The 27129-nt window shown below is 58.2% G+C and overlaps 1 protein-coding gene and 1 long non-coding RNA gene across 2 annotated transcripts; both read right to left on the bottom strand.

Moving 5' to 3' along the window:
- Positions 1-500: 500 nt before the first annotated feature.
- SS18L1 (SS18L1 subunit of BAF chromatin remodeling complex) lies at positions 501-27111 on the bottom strand. Its single transcript, XM_038572798.1, has 11 exons — positions 26966-27111; positions 19516-19592; positions 18757-18841; positions 17266-17410; positions 16511-16705; positions 15498-15662; positions 15019-15123; positions 14315-14407; positions 6359-6478; positions 3836-3963; positions 501-3333 (listed from the first exon to the last, which is right to left on the bottom strand). Exons 1-11 carry the CDS (start codon positions 27032-27034, stop codon positions 3307-3309), a joined length of 1209 nt encoding a protein of 402 aa, XP_038428726.1. The 5' UTR covers positions 27035-27111; the 3' UTR covers positions 501-3306.
- On the bottom strand, positions 24386-26396 carry LOC119865714. The gene is made up of 2 exons (XR_005378110.1): positions 25018-26396; positions 24386-24687 (listed from the first exon to the last, which is right to left on the bottom strand). It is a non-coding gene; the product is annotated as an uncharacterized LOC119865714 (long non-coding RNA).
- Positions 27112-27129: the final 18 nt, after the last annotated feature.

Below are 27129 nucleotides of genomic sequence, written 5' to 3'. Positions count from 1 at the left end.
TCAGACAGCCGCCTCCCGCGTCAGACGCTGGCTGTCTCCGTGACAGACACCTGCCTCCCCCGTCAGACAGACACCTGACACCCCCCCCCCCCGTCAGACGCTGGCTGTCTCCATGTGACAGACACCCGCCTCCCCCGTCAGACAGCCACCAGCCTCCGCCGTCAGACAGCCGCCTCCCGCGTCAGACGCTGGCTGTCTCCGTGACAGACACCTGCCTCCCCCGTCAGACACCCGCCTCCCCCGTCAGACACTGGTTGTCTCCATGTGACAGACACCTGCCTCCCCCAGCCCCCCCCCCCCCCCCCCCGTCAGACACCGGTTGTCCCTGTGTGACAGACACCTGCCCCCCCGCCCCCCCCTCAGACGCTGGCTGTCCTGTGTGACAGACACCCGCCTCCTCCCACAGACGGCCGCCTCCCCCGTCGGACCGAGGCCGCCGCCCCTCCGGTCCAGGTGCCCGTCTGCCGGTCCGAACAGAGCACGGAAGCTCCCGGGTAGGCTGCTTTTGAAGAACCAGTTTATTCACACATTACACCAAATCATAAGCAATTTAATGGGCGCCGGACTCTGGAAAAAAGTGAAGGGATAGGATGTTCTCCAGAAAATGGACTGTGCTCACGAGTGAGACGAATCCGACCTGTTCAATGACTAGAAATGAAGGAAGAGACCCACAAATCCCGGGGGAACGGCCCAGCGGTGCCACACGCGGCGCACCTGCTCGCACCAACACGGGCACAGCTGGGGGCCGGAGCACGGGCGGCCTCCCGCAGCCCAGGCCCAGTCCACCGCGCCCCGGCCGAGGCTCTGCGGCCCCGCGACTTGGTCAGACTTCTGGACACCGTGGGCACGTCTGGAATCCAGCACCTGCCGGGGGCAGGGACACTGCGGGAGAATGAGCGCCGAGGTCCAGGTGGTCCGTCCCTGCCTGTCCACTGGCCTTGCGTGGAAGCCGTCGTAAGAAACAAAGCACCATCGACCACACTGCACAAACAACTCACGTTAGCCTAAGCTTTGCGAACACATCACGGAAGAGAAGATATAATACATTTAATGAAAAACAACTGCTGGCATCACCTTCCCCCCACAATATTACATAAAAATGGACAACACGTTAAATAAACATTCTGTTATTAATCGTTAAATATATTAATACCAAAAATCATGTATAAATTAGGAAATAAATGTACAAACTATTTCACAAAGTGCTTTTTAAAATATATACACAACATTCAAGAAATTCTTAATGTAAGACATTTCAGATTGAAGTTTTGGGATAAGTTTAAGTGTCCTTTTCTTTCAAAAAGTATTAATACACCACTTAAAAAAACCACACACACACACACACACACACACACACACACACACACATAAAAGGCATATTCGCAGATTGGCAAGGAATAAAAATAAAACTACGTTCACAGTTGCCTAAGATGTTTAACATTTTCAGTGGGAAATTTCAATCCCCGATTGAGTCTGCAAATTAGTTCTGTGAAAACTGCCAAGAACGAACAGAACAAAAGCGAGGGAGACACCTCCCTAAACGAAATTGCTAATGTCTGTGTCATTTAGCAATTAAGAACTCTCATTCCAGTCATTTAATATAGATATGTATTTTTAAGCCCTTACCAGTGTCAAGAGTTTTTAAAACCCATATGCCTCTAAGATAAACACTCCTATCCCAGTGCATGTGTGAGTCTGTCCCCACAGAAGAGGGGAAAATATCCCAGAATAGGACTGGTACTCGTCTGGGGCAATCTTTAACCTGCACCTCTGTTCTTCATACGTCTAATGGGAACAGTAATTGCCCCCGTATTTCCCAGTGTGGACTGTCAGGATTCATTCAAGCAACAAAACAAGACAAAACGAAAACAACATAAAACGCCTTGTAAACTGTAAACCGTTCAACAGCTCTGGATAAAGAACTACTTTAGAGTTTTAAGACATTTCTGAAACTTACCAATTTAAAAACATCACCTTCAGTAGACCCGATATAGCGAGAATTGGATATTTTTTCTATTCTTTTGGTTGTTCTTACAAGTACATCAGTATTTATCCAAAGATGTTTTTAAAGTATTCATGTGGGTATTACAGTCCAGGTAAAAGATAATACAATATCGGTATTACTAATTAATGAAATAGAGGGTTTTTCCTTTGACTCTACTTTGTCAAGTGAGCTGTCTTTAATGTCTGCGTAGAATTTAAATGGGATTTAATGTCCTAGGAATGTAAAATCTACTCAAATTTTCCCATAGAAAACCTTTCCTTTTCATTAGGAAGAACACAGTAAAATTTGTAAGGTTCTTTTTAAAAATAAGATGTAACTTTCAGATGTCTCTACAAGAAAAGGAACGCTTGCTTGGAGAACTGAACAAGTAGGTCCTGGAAGAAATAATATAAATGAAACAAACAACTTGCCAACTGTTTGGAAAATTTGGTATAAATATTTTTAAGTTATCAATTTAGAACTGGGCATATCAAATATCCAAATCCCAGAAATGACCAGCCAATGAACAAAGGGCCAATGCCAGGCATTTTAGAGAACTGCCCTCTGTCCTTCAGGAACTACCCTCCTTCCTAACCTGGGCTAGGCTAGCTGTACATTTATTTGGAATATACGCATTGATCCCTCTTTACTTTTTAAAACAAAAACATAAGACGTCTTGGATAAACACAATTGGTGAGAGACACAGGTAATGCGTGAGCTCTGGGAAAGACCATTCGCAGCCTCTCTGAATGAAGCATTTTATCCTTCTCATTGTGTAACAGAAACTGACCCAAAACATAGAAGATGCCCCCCCCCCCCCATCGAGGCACAGGAAGAGGCTGCCATCCAGGGGCTGTGGCGTGTGTCCAGCTGCGGCGTAGTCAGTGAAAGACAAGTTTACAACCCACATTACGACAAGTGCATGAGGAGAGCCAGACCTGAGGCCCGTTTATGTGAACACATGGACTATGGCATCTTGTAGCTGTGGCCCATTCCTGGGCACAGAATACTCTGATGACAAGAGGACCCCTAAAGCTAGCTAGAAACATCAAGGGCGGGGGGACAAAAAAGAGACAACCTCCCCGTTGTATGGACGTACAATACTATACACAGCACCAAATATGTCACACCATCCAAGCGCTGTCTCCCGCCAGCGGTGCATGCTTGGCGTCATACCCAGGATGAAATGTGCACGCTTCACATGCAGACGCTGCGTGGGGCGGAAGGGCAACCAAGAGGTCATAGTTCATCAGAACTGCCACCAGCCCGACCATCCCGGGAGGGACGTGCCACTGCGAGGCTCTAACAAGAACGCTTGCCCCTTACTGCTGGTAATTTCCATACTGGCCCTGCAAGAGACCAAAACACACGTTATACTTCCACAGTCCCGAGTAAAAGCGTAAGACACACCTGCCCACGGCCCACAGCCAGGACTAGGGATGGGGGGAGGTCTTCAAAGCGCGCAAGCACACAGCTCTCCGCCTAGAGAGAGCCTCTCTCTGCCTCTACGCGCGGGGCAGCTGCTGGCTTTCTGAAGCCATCTGTCCAAGCCTATGGCTGGTGACTGACATCAGCTCAGCGAGGAGCCCCACCAGCTCTCCCCGGGAAGGCCCCCCAAGGGGTCAGCAGCAGGGCTGGACGCAAACGCGGGCTGGGACCCCGATGCAGCGCCACTCAGCCCAGACACACTCAGCTGTGTCTGACCCGGGTGAGCACACGTGTAGAGGTAACTTCTAAACACCTCCCGGGCTCAGAGAATCAACATTCTGGAAGGGACCCCGGCAGCCGCACGGTTCCGCATGACCACGACAGAAGCCTCGGCCAGGCCTCCGCACACGCCAGGGCTCTTGCCTGCTCATAGCCGTAAGGCCGCTGCTGCTGGGCGGACGGGCCCGTCTGAGACGCTCTGTAGCTTCCGTACTGCTGGCCTTGTCCTTGCTGGTAGCCGGAGTACTGCGACGCGGCTCCCTGGGCGGGCCCTGAGGACACACAGCGCCGTGAGAACAGCCGCCCCCCGCCTTCCAGGAGTGCCTGAAGCACCTTCCCCGCCCTCCTCCACCCGTGGTCCACGCGGGGAGCACGGCCACCGCGGGGTCGCAAACCCGCGAGTCAAGTATCACAGCATAGGCGGCTCGCCTGCGCGAGAGGGGCGGTGGGCATTCCCGGGGAAACTACGGTGAAGCCTTTGGAAAGAACTGATAAAGGCCAAGTAATTTTTCAAAAAATGCTATTTAATGAGTCATGGCTGCCACAGGCCGAACAAGAATCTTCGACTGTGGCTTTCTTTCCTCCCCGTGTACCACTGTCACCGGTGAGCTCAGGAAGGCAGGTCTCGAGGGGGCCCAGCCTGCCACCTTGTTTATAAGCCTCCTCGTGGTCCCAAGGTGCAGCCCCCGCAGAGGGCTGCCTGGCGTATGGAAGGCACAGGGCCATGCCTGGGCGAGCGAATGGAGCTGTGTGTGTTCACATTAAACTAAGATGTGTCAGGTACAGACATGTGGATCTTCTGTGAACACTCACGGGACTCACTCTTTGGTGCACTAATCACCTACTCGTTCAGGTCATGAGGGCGGCTTCCACCGTGTATTTTGAAAGCTGACAGTTTGCTGGGCCAGCAAGTGGTGGCATCGTTAGGGAGCTGTCCTCCTAGGACAGCAGCCCCTGGAAGCACAAAGGTCCCCCGCACCCTGGGTTCTGGGGAGCACAGCCCACGCGCCTCTCAGGAGCGGGTTAGGACTCAGGGAGAGCCTTGTGCGGTCTAGGCTCTTGGCAGACATGACCTGCAGGCCTGGGGGCCAGGGCTGCACTGTGTCGGGGGGACCTGCCCGAGGGGACGGGGCCGGCAGAGGACTGGGCAGGTGTGCAGATTGCTACCAGGCAGGACGGCCCTCTGCTGTGTCAGGCAGCCCGACCCCAGGGAGACTGAGCCTGCGCTAAGCTGACCCCCAGTGGTTGGGGTGTCTCCCTTTGTTGCTGTAGCTCAAAAAAGCTCCCTCCGTCCCCTTTTCCATCCAGCGGGCCTGGAGAACGATGCTTGTTGGCAGGCTCTGGGAAGACCCGCTGGCCCCTTCTACTTTAGGGAATCACCCCACCTTTGTGGGGTGAACAAAAGCCGGTGAGTGGGCGCTTCTGAAAGCTGTTGCCAGACTAACCCACATGTGGACCATCTCAGGTGACTGGGGGAGTGGCTCAGAAAATGCCCACCTGCTCCTGGTTCCTGGCTCCTAACACCGTTTTCCTGTTGGAGGACCCAGAGCTCCCGTGAGACATGGCTGCTTCTAGGGCTACAGCAGGGAGAGTACCGTGGTCCCAGAGAGTAAGGAAATGCTCGAAAACCAAAGGATGGGGGCCACCTGCGTGGCTCAGCAGTTGAACGTCTGCCTTTGGCTCGGCGCAATTCCAGACTCCCAGGATCGAGTCCCTCATTGGGCTCCTTGCATGGAGGCTGTTTCTCCCTCTGCCTGTGTCTCTGCCTCTCTCTCTGCGTCTCTCATGAATAAATAAAATCTTTTTTAAAAAAAAACAAAACCAAAACCAAAGGATGAGAGCATGTCAAAGGGATTGGAAGAGCTCCCAAAAGGCAGAGCCAGACAACGTGAACCACACAGAGATGTCCTGGAATTAATATTCATAAATATATATTAAATGACTAATAACTAATCAATTAATTACTCTGCCTCTATTCTAGGACAACTAACTAACTCTGCCTTACAGAGGAATTTCAGTCTATGGAACAGTTCCTGCTTGTGTGTGGGCTGGACTCAGTGGCTTCCTTCCATCTAAAGATTAGGGAAGGGTGAAAGGAGGGATAACTTGGTGGTAGGGGGGCCAGTGGCCAGGGTCAGCATCAGAGGCAAATCCTGTTGATGTGAGATGAGAAGGACACTCCCCCCATGCTGTCTTCCCAAAGCCCACGGCCCAGTCTCATCCTGAGGAAAACCTTCAGACAAGCCCAACCTGAGGATGCCCCACAGAGCACCTGCCCAGTCGGCTCATGCTCATGACAGCCAAAGTCCAGAAGGACAAGGATTTCCCAGATGGGGTCCCAGCCCAGGGGAGCAGAGGGAGACATGAGACTAAGTGTCATGGGGGATTCCGGATGGGTTGTGGGACAGGAAGGGACACTCGGGGAACACAAGTGAGATCTGAGTAAACCGTGGGTTCAGGCCATGGCAGTGTACCCGTGTTAGCTTCTGAGTTGTGACGGTCGCAGTGGTGGCACGAGGTGAACAGAGAGGAACTCTCCATACTGTCCACACAGCTTTGCTGGAAATCTAAAACTCTTCCAAAGTGAAGTGTACTAAGCATCCCCTGAATGAACGGCAGCGTGACCGTGTGTGGGGCCTGTGCGGGAAGGCGCCGCCTCCCCCTTACCGTAGCCTTGCTGCTGCCCGGGGTAGCTCTGCTGGTTGGGGTACTGCTGCTGGTACCCCGCCTGCTGCTGGGCTGCGCCCTGCTGGTACCCCGCCTGCTGCTGGCTGTACTGCGAGTTTCCTGTGGAGGGAAGGAGACACACGGTGCATTTCTGCAGACAGAGGCAGCTCCTCCCACCACTCACGATGTGGGCACCTTGGAAAACCCCTGGACCAACTCGATTGCTTCAGTATCTTCTCTTTTCCACAAGTTTGAATATTTTTATTACATTTTTTTTGTTATTTTATAAGAATATGGATATATGGCCAAAAAGAAACAGCTAATACAATTCAAGGCAAAGGCTGATGCTAGTGTTTGGGATCGAACTGTGTGCCCCAGAAAGGTACGCTGACGTCTCCACCTCACGTACCTGTGCACGTGGTCTTATCTGGAATAGGGTGTGTGCAGATGTAAATAGCTAAGGGCATATGTGCTGGACTAGAATGAGCCCTGATCCAAGGACTGGTGTCCTTATAAGAGGGACATTTGGACACAGACAGGGAAAAAGCCACGTGACAACAGAAGCGGAGAGTGGAGTGATGGGACTACAAGCCAAGGACACCAGGACTGCTGGAGCTGCCAGAAGCTGGGAGAGGGGAGCCCCCGAAGGACCACCCCTGCCGACTCTTGGATCTCCTACCTCTGGCCTCCAGAACTGAGAGGGTGACCTTGGCTGTGCTCAGCGCCCCTGGCCGGTGGCACTTCCCCACAGCAGCCCTAGGTGCCAGGAGAGCCGGAAGCACGGCAGAACCAGCGACTGTGAAGCAAGCACGGTTCAGCCCTGGTCAACTGTGGTTTTGCTTGTGAAAAGAACACAGTAGGAGAACCTGAAAACACACCAGTGAAACGGAGCTACGAGGTTCAGTGTGCTAGAGGAAACAGAGACATCCTTAGGCCCGGACGGAGTCCGTACGGGTCAGTGACCCACGGTACATTCCATGCGTGTGCTCCTGTTGGTGTTTACTCCTACAATTTATCCCAACGCTAGGCTAGTAGGTCAGTTGGTGAGAAATACTCTCACTGCTAAGGAAAACCATAGCTGCGGTGTTTGGAACGTGACCACAGGCCACCGTGCATCCCCAGCGGGTGACAAGTACCCCACGTACTTCCCTTACCGTTGTGAGAGAAGCACTACTGTGCGCCCATTGTGCAGATGGGGACGGAGGCGCACCGCCCAGCAGCGCAGGAGCCAGCAGCCACGGATGGCCCCCGGGCCTCCAGAGAGCAAAGAAGGGAAGCTCAGGGACCTCCCCGTCCGTGGCTGCCGGACATGCTGAGCTGAGCCGCAGCTACCAGGATGCTTCCCAGACCACTTAATCTAAGTTTGTGCGTCCACACAGCTCGGAAGGACTCTGGAAGTTTAATGACACCCTCGTTTTAGTGGCAAACATGCAAGGCAGGGTATGCAGTTCCAGCTCAGACCCCTCGCCTGGATATTAGGAAACCAGTGCCACAGAGAACTTTTTTTTTAAAAGGCAGATATTTATCTACATATGTTTTAAAAGTTTATTTAGGTCATCTCTACACCCAACAAGGGGCTCGAAGTCATGGCCCTGAGATCAATAGCCACATGCCCAACTGACTGAGCCGGTAAGATGTCCCCCAAAATGCCTTAATTCCTATTTTCAAAAATCTAGCCAGCCACACTCCATGCCCAAAGCTTCATTTTGGAAGAAAGCTTAAGGTAAGAAACATGGTTGAGGAGCAGCGAGGGCATCGCCGCACAATTCCTGAGAGTTGGGGCAGTTCTAACAACCACTGCAAACTCCTCCCACAAGGTCTAAGTGCTCCTGTTTTATTTTTTTTTTTTAATTTTTTTTTTTTAATTTTTATTTATTTATGATAGTCACAGAGAGAGAGAGAGAGAGGCAGAGACACAGGCAGAGGGAGAAGCAGGCTCCATGCACCGGGAGCCTGATGTGGGATTCGATCCTGGGTCTCCAGGATCGCGCCCTGGGCCAAAGGCAGGCGCCAAACCGCTGCCCCACCCAGGGATCCCTAAGTGCTCCTGTTTTAGATGCCGTGTGGACATTAAGTTCCACCTGTGGTTTTCAAAATACCTTTACAAAAATACCAAGTTAAGTCTAGTTTCATTTCTTTTGAATAGGACTTTGTTCTTCAAAACCGTGCTGAGGGGGATCCCTCGGTGGCTCAGCAGTTTGGTGCCTGCCTTTGGCTCAGGGCACGATCCTGGAGTCCCCGAATCGAGTCCCGCATCGGGCTCCTTGCATGGAGCCTGCTTCTCCCTCTGCCTGTGTCTCTGCTTCTCTCTCTCTCTACGTCTATCATGAATAAATTAAAAAAAAAAAAAAACCTTAAAAAAAAAAAAAGTGCTGAGTGCACAGCCTTTAATTTGTAGTAAGTTCAGTCCCGAATCTGTGCAAGACCCAGCTCTTCAGCAGGAGGGGCGCAGAGGGAACTGGGGGCTTCACTCGCCCGCAGCACCCGCCAGCAGATGAACAGCTGGCCCAGCAGGGCACAACAGCCTCCTTCTCTGGGGGCATCATCCCAGGCCCCGTGGACGCCCGAAGCCGGGGGCAGTGCCACACCCTGCACGCCCCGGGTGCTCTCCCTCACACACACACACACACACACACACCCGCAGTCAAGTGTAACTGATGGACCGGGCACAGCCAGGGAGCGTCAGGAACTCCCGGTGACCCAGGACAGCTGTCACAACGCGTGGCCATACAACTTGTGTGAACATGGCCTCTTGCTCTGGAAACCCCTCCTGTCCTGTGCTCACCCTCCTGTGACGAGGGGACGATGGGATGAAGTGACGTGAGGATGCGGGCGGGTGATGCAGCGTGAGAGTGACCTGACCTTCTGACCGTGCGCCGGGGGAGGCTCCTCGGCTTCCCGCGCGGGGAACCTCATCACTGGGACCGTGGGAAGCAAGACTGTGGATGGGGAGGGGACTACTATAATTGGCTTTTTATTTTATTTTATTTTATTTATTTATTTATTTTTTATTTATTTATGATACCCGACTGGATGGGGAGCGGGACTTTACATAATGGCTTTTTATTTTAAATCAAAACATGTCCAGGGCACCTGGGGGGGCTCAGTCAGTGAAGCATCTGCCTTCAGCTCAGTCACGGTCCCAGGGTCCTGAGATGGAGACCCCGTTGGGCTCCCTGCTTCTCCCTCTGCTCCTCTCCCCACTCATGCTTTTTCTTCTCTCAAATGAATAGAAAAAAGAAGCCTTTAGAAAAATAAAAACAAATAAAAACCAGATCCTGGAAACTGATGTTTTAAGTAGCAGCCTTATGGAGAGCTGCCGGCCGCTGTAAAGAAGGGCTGCAGCCCTCGGCGGGAACCTGAACCGTAGCCACAAGGAACGGCAGGTGCACCTGCTTTGACTCCAGGGCGAGTCCTCCCTGAGGACCCTACACGCCCATGGGGTGTCCACAGTTGCTCCTAGCCCCTCAGAGAGGCCCTAAGCTCTGTGGGCTCCTTCCTGCCAGCTGGAGCTAACCGGGGAAGGACCGCGCAGACTCCAGCGCACTGTGCCAATCACACCCTGACAAGCACGGTGGAGATGCAGTGGGGTTCTCCTGGGCTTCAGACGTCCAGTCTGAGCATTCTCAGCCTTATAGCCCCTTTGCTCTTTTTATGGTAATCGATAAAGGGGTGCATTCACATGCACCTGGCCAGCTGCGGCCTGGCACACAGCAGGTGTGCAATAAACGTCAGCGGGGATGCCTCTGACAACCACAGCTCTGCTCCCTTGTACCACGGAAAACCTTCCCTTGGCCGGAGTCCAACCCGGTAGAAAAGGGGCCCGCCTGATGAATCCGGACACAAGATAGCCACTGGGAACCAGAAGCCCATCAGCTCACTGATACGTTCAACAAAAACTACACAAAACTACCTATGGAAACAAGGATGTGCCTTGGGGACACCTGCGGGACAAGCCCAAAGGAGCCACCATCCCTGCTGTTCTGAATGTCCACCCACAGGTGGAGCACTGGTCTCTGTAGGGACACCCAAGACGACGGCGCTGTGACCACGGGTCTCGGGGGTAGGGACGGGTCCAGAGGGCTGCAAGGTCAGGCTGTTTTGATTTTCAGTGACAGCCAGTAATGTTTCATATTTTAAATTTTAACTTCTGCACAAGAAGATACGTTCGTGTGATTCAGAAATGTAAAAGTGAACACACACCCCCTTCAAGAGGTTCAGGGAAGAAGGTCACCTCCAGCCCTGCCAGGTCCCCGGCCCTGTCCTCCACTCACCTGGATTGCTGTCCTGGCTATCTTTTCAGGGTTTGTTTAGTGGGGGGATGTGCAAACGTGCGGTCTTACACAGAGGATGGCACCCCTGACACCCTGGTCCTCAGCACCTGGCACAGCCCAGGAGAACCTGCCACAGGAGCCTACAGGGAGCTTCGCTTCTTTTAACTGACACAGTTCCCAGTGGACATGTCACGCCAGGCACGAGCTCCATCCGGTCCTTGCTACTTCAAATGTCTTCACAGTGATGAAGTGCAATAGGACTTCAAAGCTGCGGTGGGTGCCCCAGTGGCGGCCTGTCTGCCTGGCTCTGTCGGCCCCTTATCCCCTTATCCTGCCTGGCTTGGCCTAGTGAGCGCTGGGCCCTCCCCAGCGCTGGTCCTCTGCACATCAGTGGGACCACACAGGGCTCCTGTCAGATGCCACTTCCCATGAAAACCCCAAGACCGGCCACCTGTGCTCTACAAGGCTCCTCATCCTGCTGTGGGATAAATGTAATTACCAGAAACTTCTTTATTTTGGCTTCAGTCTACCCCCCTCATTGCATCCACTTGATACCCTCCACCTTCGTGGAGCCACATGCCACTTGTGTACATCCCTGCCTTCTCAAAGCAAAACACCATCTGCCTCTCACACAAGACCTGGCAATGCCGCCCACTATGGGGTGACATTGTCCTCTTTAGCACAAGAACGTGGAGTCCCAGGTAGGGCTCCAATTAACAAGATGGAACAAAACGCTTCCAGGTTCAGGAGGAAACCATGCCATCTGCCACATTCGCCTTAAACGAAGCTACTAAGCGTTTTAGCACAGTTTCCATCAATTATGGAAAGTGAGAACATGTAACCCAAACACGAAGGCATAAAAGTGTGCACTTTGAAGTTCAAAAGGTTGAGCAGCACATCCTGGTGTGTCTTTGGGGTAACTGTCTCCGCCAGGAGGCTCCTTCCTCCTAGGACCCTCACTTGGACAAAGCAGTGCTGGCAGGAAGCAGAGGCCCCTCCAGCGGTGAAGACTGAGCACTGGCATCCCAGGAGGTGAAGGAGGGCAGGGCTGACGGAGGCGCACCTGCAGGGAGGGATAAGTTCCAGAGGTCCCGGGGGGTGCACCTCTTCCTGGCAGGCTGAGACCCAGTAGTGCAGGCACGAACCTCTACCTTATACACATTGAATTGTTTTTTAAATGGCCCAAACATGCAGGTTTTTAGCCACGCGGGGCCCACCTGCTTGGTGTACCTGCTACCTACAGGCAGGTCAATGCCCTGTAATGATGGGCTTCTGGGCTGGAGCCGAGCTGAGTGCTGCCACCTGGACACAGGAGCACTTCCCCCGGGACCTCCCCCTGGAGTGTGGCCTGGTCCCAGCCTCTCTGCAGGTCTCCCACTGCAAGGGGCACCCCCTCACGGACCCTGTCCAAGCACCACCCAGTGAGGCTGCCTGCGTGCTGCTGCCCGGTCAGCCTGCGATCCCTGAACCGGCCATACTCGTGCCAGTGACACTGACTGGCCACCACAGTCAAGAGCCTGCAAAGCTGCTCCTAGGCCAGGTCCCTGTCTCAGGGATTTATTCTCACGAATGGCCCAAGGTGAGGAGGTATGATGCACACAGAGAATGCTCACCGACGCCTGTCTTCGACAGCGGAAGCTAAGACAAAAAGCAGCCTAGGTTTGACTGGAGAACAGTACCTAGGGCAAGTGCGTGGATGAGGGGACGGCCAAGGTGGTCACAGTGGATCACAGATGAGTTTACTGTGGTCATAACAGAAGGCAAGGCCAGGGGCAGTCGTGGTGACAGAGAAAGCAGGATAAAAGTGTTACCTGCTCAGCAACACTTAACCGGTTCCTAAAAATAATAGGCAACATCGAGTTACTCATAAATAGTTTCCTTTGAGATGGTCGGGATGCTTTGGTTCTCTCCTTCTATATCCATCATCAAGTTTCAAATCCAGCCAGGGGTGATAACCAGGTCATTGCACCTGCTTTGGGAGCAGGAGGGGCCCACGCGGGCAGCCACTGGGGTTGGGGTGAAGACCTGCCTGACTGGGTGACTACACCAGGCACCACCCATCTCGGGGTCTCAGGAGCCAGACTCCTCGGGCCAAGAAGGCTGGGTCTGAGCCACGTTGGTAAGTGGTACCCAAACGTATAGACACAGGAAGCCACTACGGGGAAACACTTGTAACTGACCACAGCACAGACTTTCCGGCGACTCTCCCGTAGTCTCCATATGTCTGATAATCTCCTAACATTGTAACTAAAACTAAAAGACAAAACTGTGTGGAAAACAATGTGGCAGTTCTTCAAAAAGTTAAACACAGAATCACTCTATGATCCATTATTCTACTTCTGGGTATAAACGCAAAGGATTCAAAGAGCTATTTGCACACCCACATTCACAGCAGCAGGATTCACAACAGCCAAGAGACAGAAGCAACTGAAAGTGTCCATCGACAGTTGAAGGGATGAGTAAACCGTGCAGCATCCATGCAGCAGAACACAATGTGGCCTTAAGAAGGGACTCCTGCCACCTGCCACCAGCCACCACACACCTGAACCTTGAGGCTGTCATGCTTGGGGAGACCGGCCAGTCAGAAAGACCAACACTGAAGGATCCTACTTCCATGAAGGACCTAGAGTCGTCACGCGCAGAGATACAGGGTGGCACGGCGGCCGTGCGGGGGCGGGAACTGGGGAGCTAGTGCTGACAGGGGCGGGAAGTCAGTCTGGGAAGAGGAGCGAGATCTGGAGACGGACGGCGGGGACAGCTGCACAACGATGTGAATGCACTTCGTGCCACTCAACCACATACTCAGAAATGGTTCAAATAGTAAGTTCTGTTGTATTTTTAGTATATTTCTTTTAAAAAGCCACCAAAAACATCTGGATTCACAAGCTGCCCATTTCACGTTTATTGCTGGGGTTTCCTTCCCCAGGGGCCCTGCTACCAACCCTCACATTGTCTCCACTTCTGACACCCGGGCCAGGAAGCCTGGGCTAAGCCGGCTGATGTCCCGTTGCCCGGTGACTTTATGGTTTTCTCTTCTCTTGGGGTCTCCCAAGGGCAGGAAGTACCTTCACTCTATGGGGGCCCCGCCGAGAAGCAATTGTGCAGATTTCTTCCCAGTTCTGTGTGTGGTGACGTCATGCTGGTGGCTGGACATCAGCACGGGTGGGAGTATTTGCAGCAGGGAAACGGGTGTGTGCTGGTCATTGGGTTTTTGTCAATAAAGCCAGCTTCATTCATCACTGCCTCACCCCACCTCCGATGAACAGCCCCCAGGGCAGCACCATGGGGGAATGCCGGGGTGGGGGCTGCACAGGCCCCTAGCCCAAGCCATGCTTTATCTGGTCAGCTGGTATTTGAAGAAATGCCCAGGCCGAAGCCACACACGTTGCCCACTGACTCAGGAGGGGCATGGGTGTTAGAACCTCCCCGGCTGAGTCCGTAACTCCGGAGCGTGTTCCACTGAGCTCTCAGGCCCCAAGCTGGTCAGCTGAGCCGCATGGTGGAGTCTGTGCCCCTGCAACCCCTACACGGCCAGCCAAGCCCCCTCCACCCACCTGCATCGTGAACGGGGATGCAGTGCCTCACAGAGCCCTGCACCACCTGCTGCAGGTGTGGGTCAGACTCCAAGCTGTGCGAGCAGCTTACGCTGCGGAGCTGGCTGTGCGGCCCCTGCGCTCCTTACCGCCCTCGTAGTAGTGCTGCGTGGATTCCTCGAAGGACCGGTCATAACTCTGCTCCGTGTAGGATGACTGCTGGTAGGCGTAGTCACCATGTCCTGCAGGCAAACAGATGACATGCAGTCAGCGGAGGCCGAGACCCCCGGATCGCAGGGCGCAGACACTGTGAACTGGGCAAAGCCGTCAGATCAGGAGCGGCCAGACATGGACCTGGATCTGTTTTCCCTGCACTAAACCCAGGAAGGAGCTTCCTACTGCCTCCTGGCCTCCATTCCCTCCTTTAAGATGCAAAGGATCACCCTACTTGAGCACTGAAGGAAAAATAATCTGCAGAGACTGTAACTGAGCAGCAGATCAAACGGCCAGGTCAGGTTTGTCACCTTCCTGAAGGCACTTCACAATGACACCTGTGTCCTTCTTCTAGAACAGCTACATGCACCTATTCATCCCAGCTGTAGCCCCTACTGCCTTTTGGGAAGGGAGACGGAGAGCCTCCAGTACGTGGGTAGCTGTGGCCTGTGCCGGAAGCTTCTCCATGGAGACCAGACTCGGCCCACTGGCAGACAAGCCCTCACTCTCATCCCCAAACACACTCCAGCAAGGGGCCTCTGGGTGCTCTGCTGGCGGAGGTCAGGGCTAGGACAGAGAGCGGCAGTCAGCAGCCACACGGTCCCCCGCGGCTGCCCGACAGTGTGGCTGCGGGCCTCACCATCAGGGTAGTACTGCTGGCTCATGGGCTCCGAGGCGGCCTGGCTGTGGCCATACTGCTCGCCGCCGTAGTACTCTTCCTGGCCCAGGTACTGCTGGGAGGACCCTGGAGGCGGACAGTGCACATGGGTCATTAACTCAGGACATTCTTCCGTTATGGGAGCAACCCCCCCGTGGGCCTCGGATCAGAGGACACCCCCCAGGCCACCCAAGCATTCTCCCCACATCCAGCCCGGGTACCCCGGACTTGGTACTTACAAACACAACAGTCCTGTCCCTGCTTCGGGCCCTGCGCCCGACTCCAACCCCTATGCCGGCTCAAGCCTCGTCTGCTTCCAGAAGCAGCACTGGCTTACAACCTTCCATGTTTCCTTAGCCCCACAAGGCTCCACACCCCCGACATCCTGGTTCAACCCTAAGGAACGTGCAAAGCCTCACGCCCTCCAGCTTCTCAGGACAAAGACCCGGCACGGGCCTTACCTTGCTGGGAGGGCCGGTAGGGCGCCATGGGCCGCTGCCCCATCATGCTGCTCCCCTGCCCGCTCTGGCCCATCATGGCGATGGACGACTGGCCCTGGTAATGCTGGCTCCCGCCCTGTGCCGAGTTGTAGTGGGACGAGGCTGCCTGCTGGTGCATCATGGACACTGGGCGACACGACAGACCCAAATAACCCCGAGAAGCTCCCCGGGCGGGTGTCCTCACCCCTCACCCCAGGCACCTTTCTCCCAATTTAAGATTTAAGAATTTCCTGGGCCACCTCCATGCATGAGAGAAACACATGTCCTGTCTTCCCGAATTCCTAAGACAGGTCCCAGAGGAGCCATGCCTGTGCCCAGCCCTGAGACTTGGGCTTCTAAGGTTCCTGGTGGATGGCCGCTGCCCCCTGGCCTTCAAAACCCATTAGAGCAGCCCTATCTGATGGGATGGGATGGGAAGGGATGGGATGGGAGCCGTGCCAAAAATAGAAGCAAACAGGTGAGATCTATTTTAGTAATACGCCTTGTTTGACTTGATATATTCAAAATACCCTCATTTTCAGTATATAATTAATAGTAAAAATAAACTAAGTAGACACTACATGTTCTCCCTTTCTCTATCATATCTCTGAAATCCAGTGCCTGACACTGTCCCACAGTGATTTGGACCTGATGCTACCCAGTGCTCAGAGCCCCATGCCTGGCCCGCGGGGGTCTGTAGCCCTGCACCCTGCCTACTTCTGCAGTCTGGCTACACTGTCCCCCCATCCTGTGTTAGTCTGATTTAGTTCCCTCCCACCCCCTAGCAGAACCTTCCCCCAAGCTACCACAGGGAACAGTGGAAACCCTTCCACAAAGCCAGACCCCAGATGGTCTGGTCCCAGGGTCTCCCGCCATCTCAGAAGCCCTACAGGACTACAATGTGCAGCCTGCACACATTTCGTAGGGCTCGGGGACTGTCCTGGGGTTGGGTAGAAGGGGGGCAGGGGGCGCCCCAGGGCTGAGCAGAGCAGTACCTGGATTGGACTGCATGTTGATGTTGGCCCGTGACACGTAGTTGCCGATGGCGCCCTGGCCCTGCAGGGGCACACTCTGCGAGGCGGGTCCCGAGTGGCTGTAGCCAGGCCCCGTGCCGTGGCCACTGCCCGACATACTCATGGAGGTGGTGGGCAGCGTGCTCTGTGCTGTCTGCTGCATCACATGGTTTGGACCTGCCAGGAGCACAGGGAGGGGGCCTGAAACCCATCGAAGACGACCTCTGATGGCAGGCCTGGCCTTGCTCTAGACACCCGAGTTCCTTCAGCGACTGTGGGGAGGGAGGCTAACCTGTGGTCAACAGCGCCACAGATGAAGTAAACAGTTAAGTCATTAGAAACAAACACACGTGCTGACCAAGTAGAGGACTCGCCCGTTATCATCGTCAGAGCTCCCAATGGCTATGGACAGTTCTTGCTCCAAAGATAACCTTTCTGTTCTCATTTTAAAAATCCACACAGAACCCCACACGACAATGTGAAATGGCCACAATTAGAGCGTCAAAGCAGAGCACGGGATCGGAAGTACTGGATTCCCTTTGCCTGTTACTCCCGGTACACGTGTGCCCGCGCACAGCAGCCGACCTGGAGCCAGGACCTCTGGGAGGAGGGCGGTCCCACACTCAGCTCTGTGGGGCATGGGGTACCCTGCTGAGACAGTGGTCACCCGGGAGCCCGAGTTGGTGACATGGTTGCCAGTAGCCAGCCCCAACCCCGAGGTGCTCAAAGCTACTCACCGTTGCCGATCTGGCCCTGCATGAGGGAGGACGGGGGCAGGCCCGTGCCAATAGCATCACTGAGGCTGCCCTGGGAGTGCAGGCCCTGGCTGGAGCCACTCTGGGACAGTGCTCCGGGGCCCAGGTTCATGTTCTGCGTTGGCGGCTGCAGGCAACAGGGAGGTAACAGGGAGGATGGTTAACCCAGAGAATAACCACCTGAAGCCCTCCAGAGATTTGGTGGCCCGTGAGATCCACCTGTCTCATGGCCACCTGGCAAATGTCTAGAACCAACTGCTGCTCTCATACTTGATCAGACGATGGTGGATCACTAGGCCCAAGCCTTTTAGGCCAAGATAATACACCAAGCATTCTTGTGTGAACATTCAGAACTTAAATGAATTTCCAAGCTTATCAACACATCCTTAGAAGTTCAAAGATGGGTCCTCTTTACCGGGGATACAGCACCCCAGACTGCATCTACCTCAACTTACTCCACACCCTTGCCCCTCAGCTCGCCAGGGTTCTATGTCCTCATCCACACCACTCCATGCCCCAGGGCCTTCGCAGAGACTGCCCCGTGCCTTAGCACTGGCATTCCTGTCGCTCCTCTTCTGTGTGTGCCCTGCCCTGCTGCCAGCCCACCTCTGATCAGGATATAGAGGGCAACGGGATGGAGTGACCCCTGCATCTCATGTCCTCAATCCAAATCAAAGAGCACCTCCAAAGGTTTGGACCCATATGCTGCCTAACCTGGCCGAGAAAACAAAGTTCCCAGCAGGATCCACTGGTACCTCCAGGCTGAGGAGTCCCAATCTCATAGGCCAATCAAGGCTGGTGCAATGATTTTGTCAGCAAAACACATGCCGGCACTTAGAAAGTCACTTCCAAGGGACTAGGGGCAGCAGGAAGCCCTTCCCGGTGGCAGGTTTGTCCTGGAACCTCCTTGCCCATTGGTCCCGCAAGGGCCAGGCCCTCCTGAGGCCGTGCCTTCCTGTTTATTGTGGAGGAGGCAGCCGCCACTAGGTCTTGCTTTTGCGGCAATAATTTGATTTTGGGAAAAAGACTTTTAAAAAGTTAAGCAAAAAATTTAAAGAAAATTAACACTGGTGTTTACAGCCTTCACTGCACCGGGCGCTTCTGCAGTTTTGCTGAATCAGAGCAGCATATGTTCCCAGGCTACCGTTTTTCCAATCGCTCAGAAGGGCTCACGATAAAGAGCAAGAATCCTGTGTGCCACTGGCACTCCCTGCTCTCCCAAGACCCGCCTCCTGCCATTAGAGGTTTGGTTCCTTTGGGTCACCTCCCTTTGCTTAAGAAACGGGTGTCACAATTCTGACCAGTCCACTTCAGACTCTGACTGGCTTCCCACCCTCTTTCCATGCTCCTGTTACCTGGTTACTCCAGGTAACGCGCTCAGACATCTGCTCTCCGAACCAGCAGTTCGAAGCAGCGCCTGATAGCGCTGGGCTAGGACGGGGCCCCACCGTCCCCCCCTCTGCAAGCACTCACAGCGGGGAGCAGGGACTGCATGTTCTGGTTGGAGTCCGCGATCGTGGCCAGGTAGACCAGGTTCCGGTGCAGGATCTGCTGGTACCTGCGGGTGAGGGCGCACGGTGAGGCAGAGGAGCCGGAGGCCAATCCGAAGATGTCTACCGGGGACAGCCTTGCCTTGCAGCCAAGCCCCAAGGGGATGCTGAGCGCAGGCGATGCCCAGGGACAGGCCAGGCACCAGATGCTCTGTGGTCAGACAGGGCAAGGCAGGGAACGGGCCCCAGCCTGAGTCCTGAGCAGGATCCCATCTGATGACAGCATGCGGAAAGACCCCAAAACGGGGGCCAAGGGGAGGGGTCACCAGGTCTGTTCAGAGAACAGGAGGGGGTGGAGGAGAGGTCACAGGGGGGCAGAGGACAGAGGCTGAGGCAGACGCCCGAGCAGACTCCGCACAAGGCCTCCTCCATCTGACCCCGACACCAGGCTGACTCGATACGTCTGCACCCCTGGAGAGGCCGGCTCCCCGAAGCAGAGAAAACCCTCAGGCACACGGGGCTGCTGCCGCCACCGGCCCCCGGGGGCTCTGACAGGCCTGCTGCAGCCAGGCCCGGGGGCCACACGAGGTCCTAGCTGGAGGAGCGCACTGTCCCCTGTGTGTCCAGCAGCCGGCCCGCCTCCCATGCTTCCATCTCCCCGCAAACCTCCCGCTCCTTGGGCAGCGACCAGTGGGCGAGGCCATCCTCTGGGCGGGACCGCCGCTGCCGCTCGGCCACTTACTGGGTGCACTCGGCCGTCTTGCCCTTGCTCTGGTAGTCCAGGATACACTGTATCAGGTGGTGGTTCTCATCCAGCATCTGCAGAGAAGCACAGTGAGCACGGCTGGCGTCCCTCCAGCAGGTGCACAGCGCCGTCGCCGGCGTGCAGGCGTACCTCAACCCCCCCAGCAGGACCGGCCTCCCGGGGCTGTGCTGAGCGCGACCCTCCGTGCGCCACGGTCAGTCCCCCACGAACCCAGGGGCAGGTTCCGAGGTCTGTCACGTGGTGGAGGCAAACCCACGGCCCACAGGCCTCCCCGCCGTCTAGGGCCCTTGACCCCAGCGTGTGTGCCCAGCTAGGGGGCTGCGGAGTCCACGTGCGGGACGCTGGACTGGAGCCCCCCGCCTCAGGGCCACATGGCGGTGCCTCCCGGGAGACGGGCCCTGTGGAGCAACACCACGACCTCGAAGGGGGACAGCGCCCGGGATGGCCTGGGGAGACCCGAGGGGGGCGAGGGAGGGAGGTCGGGGGAGTGGGAGCAGCGGGGGGGCGGGGGAGACAGGCCCGGGGTCCGCAGGCATCCGGGGCGGCTAGGCGGGCACAGAGCCAGCGTCCTCCCCCTGGCTGCGAAGAGAAGGTTCTGGCTCTTCCTGCAGCCGCGCATGTGCCCAGCTTCCTGCTCTGGAAGGAGGGGCGGAGGGGAGCCCAAGGTGAGCGCCGCTTTCCGCGGGGGCCTTCGTTCAGAGCCTCGCGCCAAAGGAACAGCCGCGCCTTGGCCAGCGACGAACGGCGCCGGCCGCCAGGGCGCACGTCCTTGTGGGGGGCTCGGCTCCAAGGGTCACGGGCCACCGGCCGAGGGTACCCCTCGCTGCATCCTGACCTCAGGGTTCCACTCCCGCAGAGCCGGTGGCCCGGCCTGACCCCGCCAGCCACAGCCGCATCCGCTGGGCAGAGATGCTGCCCTGGCACGGGGCTGGAGGGGTTGGGGGCTGCAGGGGCCGGGGGCTGCAGGGACCGGGGGCTGCAGGGGCCGGGGGCTGCAGGGGCCGGGGGCTGGAGGGGCCGGGAGCTGCAGGGACCGGGGGCTGCAGGGGCCGGGGGCTGGAGGGGCCGGGGGCTGGCTGATGCTGGGGGCTGCAGGGGCCGGGGGCTGCAGGGGCCGGGGGCTGCAGGGGCCGGGGGCTGGAGGGGCCGGGGGCTGCAGGGGCCGGGGGCTGGCTGATGCTGGGGGCTGGCTGAGGCCGCGGCGCCCAGAGAGGGAAGAACTGGGACCTTGGGCCGCCGCGGCGGGAGGCACAGCACACTCAGGTCTGGGACTCAGGTCTGGCTCAGGTCGCCTCAGCCCCGCAGGTGCCGCTCAAGCACGTGGAGGAGCCAGACGCTCACCGGAAGCGCAGCAGCACCGGCCGTCACCAGCCCGGGGCTTTTCTGAGCGCGAGACGGCACGATCGTCCGCCGTCGGGGTGAGGAGAGGACGCGGCGAGGCCGGGCACTGGCCCAGTGGGCGGAAAACACCCAGGACGGGGCCAGCCACGGCGGGCAGGGACGCGGCCGGGCGCCCTGGCCTCTAACCCCGGCGACCTCGGCGAGTAAGGGCGCGTCGGGGCCGTGGGCAGGGTTCTAGAACCCGAGGGCGGCCAACACGTGAGAGCCCAGCGCGCAGGCGCGGAGACGGCCCCGCGGGGCCCCCAGAAGCCGGGCGCGCGCCGCTCAGGGGGGCGGACGGGGTGAGGAAGAGCCGCAGGCACCCGTGGCGCCGCAGGCCGACCCCAAGCGCCGAGCCAGGGAGCCCTGCCCCGGGGGAGACGTGATCTCCCCCGAAAGGAACTTACAAAGCGACGCACGAGAGCCCCGACCACCCCCAAGAGCCAGGAAAGCGGGTCAGGAAAGGCCGCCGGACACTGCGGAGAGCAAAGCCCGAGGCGCCGCGTGCTGACCGGCGCCAACCAGTCAACGGAGAGTTGGAACATGCGGTTGAGGAAACTCCCAGAGAACAGACTGAAAACACTAAGGTAGAAAACAGAAAACAGTAAAATTAGAAAAATGATCCAAGTGGCAAGAAACAATGCTTCCCGGACTTCCAGAAAGAAAACACAGGGAGAAAAATCATCCGAAAAATTGTTCAACGTGTTTTCTCAAAACCGAAGGGCATGAATTTCCAGATCAGAACGTTCTCCAAGGGGCCAGCTCGCCAAGACGCCAGGACAAGGCGAGATCCGAACAACGAACAGACTGAAAAAGCCCGGCACGGAGCTGCTCCACGGGGCACAGGTTGGCGGACGGTGGAGAGCAACAGCCCGAGCCCGGGGGAGGCTTCCTGAGGAGACGTGACCGAACCCAAGCGAGACTTCGAGGAGGGACGACCCACTCCAGAGGGGGCCTTCCTGAGGAGAGATGACCTAAAAGGTTGGCAATACCACCTGGAGGGGCCAAAGGTCAACATCGAGCTGTGGCCGGCGAGTGGCGGGGAGAGCCTCGTCTTGGGGGCTCTCCCGAATCTGCCCCTCGGCTCTTCCCACTCGCAGCCGCGGGGGTGAGCCCCCGTCCGTGCACACAGGTGGAACAGCTTCCTCCCTCTGGCCTACGGGGGTCCCTTCTGTTCTGGAGTCTTGGAGATCCTTCTACGTCGGCCCAGGAGACCCCACCTCGCTCTTCCCGAAGCTCCTGTTTCCGAATTCCACGTGGGCGTCACGCGGCCTCGTGCCTTTCGCGGACACAAACGGGACCACGAAGCTCGCCTCCCACACAAGGAGGGCGGGCGCGGGGAGGTTCCTAGGAGCAGCCTGAGGTGCGGGGAAGAGCGCGGGCTGGCCAGAGAGCTGGCTGCGCGTCACGGGGGCTGCACCTGCACTTGGGCCTCGGCCTCTGCCCACTGCGCCCGGGGCACGCAGGCAGCCGCCGGGGAGGCGCGGGAGGTCGGCCCGTGGCATCAGGCTCCCCCGAGGAGCGCCCAGGGGAGCTAGCTGCCGAGCACGTGAGTGAGGTGTGGGTTTCAAGACCACAAACCCCAAACACAAAGCGTCCTTGGGAGGAGCTGGTCCCTGCCTCGTGGTGCTACCACCTCCGTGTTTGACGCACGTGCCCAATTTCCAGAAACTAAGGACACAGGAACACATGCTTAACGTTGGCGCTCCAGCAAACACGCGCCTGTCTTCCCCGGGGCCTGCGGGAGTCGCTCCCTGGGTTCCGTGCTGGAAGCGCTCACAGAGGCCAGTCACGGGCACTGAGGCCACTGGGCTCTCGTGTGGAGGGAAGAGGCGCGTGCTCCCTCCAAGGTGGGGCGCTGACTCGTGTCTCGAGAGCCCACGCAGCCGCCGCGTGTTCCTCCACATAGGACCCTGCACTCCCCGCGGTCACCGCCATTTGGGGTGAACCTCTCACACCCTTGTCGCCACTGATACATCCGGTCCAGTGTCTGCTCCAGAGGCTGAAGACCCGCAGTTGGGACGCCAAGCGCCTTCCGGGACCAGGTCACCTTGCTTCGCCAAAAACGTAGCCTGCGAGGAGCTCCCTTCGCCCATGTTTCCACCAAGAAACTGAGGTACACGACGGTTGAGCCTGGGTACCGATCAGCTGAAGAAGGATCTGAGCCCAGGATGCTCCCATGCACCCCACAGGCCCCCGGCTCCCACCGCCCCCAACCCGAGGGCCGACGGCTCCCCCACCTCCCAGCAACCTCCGGCTGAAAAGGAACAGAACCACTCCCCAAGGTTGTGCGTTCTGCACAGGAGCCGTGTTGGCCAAGTGGTGTGGGGCCCAGTTACAGGAGCCTTCTTTGCACCAACATCTAGCACCTTCTCCCCGGAACCTTTCAACTTCTGTCAGGTTCTTGCGGCAGGGTGAGCAGTCACCTTATCAGCAGATGCCATCAGAGGTGCCACTGCAGATGCGGCAGGACACACCGGCGCCACCGCTTCACAGTCCCGCAGGACTTGGGGACGTCAGTGCCACCCCCCAACTCCTGCACCTGGGGGCTGGGCTGGGCCAGCTCCTCACTCCCAGCCCGGGGATCCCAGGGCACCCGTGGCCGGTGCTAGGGCCCTGACCTGCTGGCCGGGGAACAGGTTAGGGACAGAGGGCCAGAGCCCCAAGAATGCCAGTGGGGACCACCCGCTCGTGTCACGTGGGACACCCCGGCTGCTGCTCCTCCCTCCGTCTGCGGGCTGCCGACACAGCTACTGTGAGAGAACCAATGCACGCCGTGACCGCTGCACTGCACCCGGGCGCTCCCTCCTCCTCCAGGCCTGAGGGCTCTGCGGGGCCGGGCAGCAGCGCAGGGCAGGAGGGCACAGGCCCGGCCGCGCTGTTCCCTTCCTGAGCACGTGCTTCCTCACGCTCCCCCACGGGGATGGCACTCGGGGCCTCACGGAGCATCACCGTCACCCATGGCCCAGCAACAGCGCCCCAGGCCTTGCCTCCCCGGTCGCTCCTGCAGGGTCCACGTGGCTCAGGGCTGTGCTCCCACGGCCCCAGCCCCTCCTGTCCCCAGGGAGGGAAAGGCCGTCGTAACGCCTGCCTCCAACGTCCGTGACCAAGTCAAGGGCTCGGCACCCGCAAGCCGTCGGCAGCTGTAGCCAATTTACCTTCCTGACCAAGTTAGCCCACGCTCTTCAGGACAAATTCCAGGTCAGAGGGAGCACTCGGCCCCCACCCCCAGCTGGACGGCCATCCCTCACCTCCGTGCCCCCGGGCGGCAGCGGCGCAGGGCTGCTTTGATCCTGACCACCCCTCGACTCAGACCCCGGGCAGGCACCCGGTGCCCGAACATCCACCAGCTCCGTCCAGCCCCGCACAGCCTGTCTCCCCCAGCACAGCGAGCTGGGGCTACAGAGATGACACCGTCACCCGCCTCCAGCCAAGAAAACAAATTAAGAAAACCAACACGGAACAATAACAATAAAAGTGACATTTATTAAGCAACCACGTGTGTGCCAAGCAGCAAGGAGGTGCCTGCCTGCCGGCCAGGTCCTGGTGTGCCACACGGCCGGGCAGACTGCAGTCCCACGCCTCCCATGGCAGGGGGGACAGCGTGGGGCCGGCGGGGAGCCTCTGGGAGCCCCAGCCCGCAGGCTGCCCAGCCGGGTACGGGGGCCACAGGAATTTGCCAGACTGCTGCCCACTGCCACCTCAGGGTCCGGCAAGGTCTCCTTCCCCGCGGTCCTCACGGAAATGCAGCCCTGCCTATGCCGCCCACTGCGCCGAAACCCGGTTTGGTCACTCGGAGGGAAACCACGTCACTGCACCCCAGGCCCCCCAGATCAGGCTGGCTCTCCCTCCCCTCCAGTCTGGATCCCGTGTTCTGCTCCATGCAGACCACCGGCGGGACCACCCTCGACTCCCCTCCAGCCTTCCACACCCTTCTGCGCTGGCCACGTGGGGGACCACCTGCAACCCCCTCAATCTTCTAGACCCCTGTCCTTGCTCCTTGGTTTTCCTTGTCTGGAGTATCCGCCCCGCACCTGCCCCGTTATGGGTCAGGGTGTGCTCCTCAAGCCGTCCCGCTCCAATCCGAATCCCCAGTACCTGCGCATGTGGCCTTATTAGAAGATAATGGTCTTTGCAGACACGATCAAGTTAAGGTGAGGTCAGGCTGAAGGGCGAGCTATAAGCACCAGGACCAGCATCCCCGAGAGGAGAGGCGCGCAGGGAACACCGCGGGAAGAGCAAGGCAGAGGCGGGGGTAATGGGTCAACAAGCCGGCAGCAAGAGGAGCTCAGACACATAGAGCAGAACCCCCCTCCCCAGAGCCCCAGAGAATCACCAATTCTGCCCACACCTTAACTTTGGACATCTGGCCTCCAGATCCCGAGAAAATAATTTCTGCTGTTTTAAACCACTTCTGGTGACTTAAACCACCAAGTTTATGAAAATGTTCTGGCAGCCACAGGAAACGCGTACATCTGCCTCTCCCAGACATTTCTGCTGCCAGGACGAGCGGCATCGATGCTCTAGTACGTACGGAGCACTCACGGCCTGGCGCTGTGACTCGCACACTTAGGAACCCAAACAGTGTGTCAAAGCGCGGCGTTCGCCACATTCCAGCTAAGAGAGAATGAGGGAGGGGACACCCGAGCGGACCTTGGAGGCCGCGTGGAAGTTAAGTCCACCTCCTGCTCAGGTAGGCCCCAAGGACAAGCCGCATACCTCCTGCTCCGTCACCACCAAGCCAGCTCCTGAGGAAGCCCTGGCTTCTCTCGACCCTCTGAGCATGAGCGTGAGATACGCACCTGTCAGCCCCTCGTGGACCCGCAGGAGGCCTGGCTACATCTCCTTGCTGCCGACGCAGCGAGGCAAGTACACGCACCGCGGACCCGTCCGGGCCCAAACGGAGACCCGTTGTCAGCGGTCGGCAGGCTTCCCTTTCTGCTCCGCCGTCTGGGAGCAGAGCTCTAACACGCACGCTCCTGCTCGGAGACTTCGGGACGCTTTAGCGGGGGGTGAGCACGAAGTACAAGGAGCTAGATGCCACTGGGCCAAAGGCGGCTTCGGAACATCACTGTGTTCACCGCACGGGAGCTCCAGAAAGTCAAGGTGCCAGGGGACCCCCTGGGGGTGCCAAAGCGTGCCTCTGGGCCGGTCGCCGGATCCTCCGCCTTGCCAAGCTTTCCCAGGTCAAGTCTTGGCTACGGAAGACCCTGGAGCCACCGTCTGGGCCTGTCTCCCTGCAAAGCACTGAACTTCCACGTGCCTCGGTTTCCCGGCCTGCGAAACAGGCGCGACTGCAGCTGCCGCACAGAACTAACTGACCTAAGGCCTGCAGAGCCCCTGGAGCGGTGCCTGGCCTGCAGCGGCCGCGAGCGCTCACTGGGCGAAGGCTCCGCGCACTTCTCCGCCGTCTCCGCCTGCGCTCGGGCCCTCTCCCCGGTTCACAGCCTGCGGCGCAGCGGAGGTCTCGGGGCACAGGAGCCCCTGAGCGCCAGGTCCGGTCCCGGCGGGCCGCTAGGGAGGGGGCCGCGGTCATCAGGCCGAGCCCCCGGGAGACAGGCAGCTAGTGGGGCCGACGGCCGACGGCCGAGGGCCGAGGGGGCAGCCCCAGGGCGCGGCGAGGACCCGGCGGGTCGGCGGACACCGACCTCCCCGCGGACTCGCCTCCTAAAGGGAAGCAGGGAGCTCGCAAGGCGGGCAGGGGCCCCGGCCGGAGCGCGGTGTCCGGGGCGCGGTGTCCGGGGCGCGGTGTCCGGGGCCGCCAGGCTTCCCGGCCGGAGGGCGCAGCGGCAAAGTTCGTGTTGGGCGGACGCTGCGGCGGCGCCGAGACCCCCGAGACCCCCGAGACCCCCGGACGCGCCAGGGCGGCGGGCGGCGGCGGCGGGCGGGGCGGTGTCCGGGGCCGACGCGCCCCCCTGCGCCCCCGCGGGGCCCCCGACTCCGGGCAGGCGCCCCCCCGAGCGGGCGCGGCGGCGGGGGCGCCCCGGCTTTGTTCGCGCCCCGCGCCCCGGCCCCGCGCCCCGGCCCCGCGCCCGGCCCGGCCCACCTTCTGGATGGTCTGCTGCGTGACCTCCCCTTTGCCCCGCGGCCGGGCGGACGCGAAGGCCACTGACATGGTCGCGCGCGGGGAGAGCCCGGGGTCCTCGGGGCTGGGGCTCCGGCGGCGCTCGGCGGCCCCGGGCGCTCATTCTCCGCAGTCGCAGGGGGCGG

This window comes from Canis lupus, chromosome 24, assembly GCF_011100685.1.
Source record: "Canis lupus familiaris isolate Mischka breed German Shepherd chromosome 24, alternate assembly UU_Cfam_GSD_1.0, whole genome shotgun sequence".
NCBI classification, from domain to species: Eukaryota; Metazoa; Chordata; class Mammalia; order Carnivora; family Canidae; genus Canis; species Canis lupus.
The sequence above is the reverse complement of the archived record's forward strand: the minus strand, read 5'-3'. Positions and strand labels throughout refer to the sequence as shown.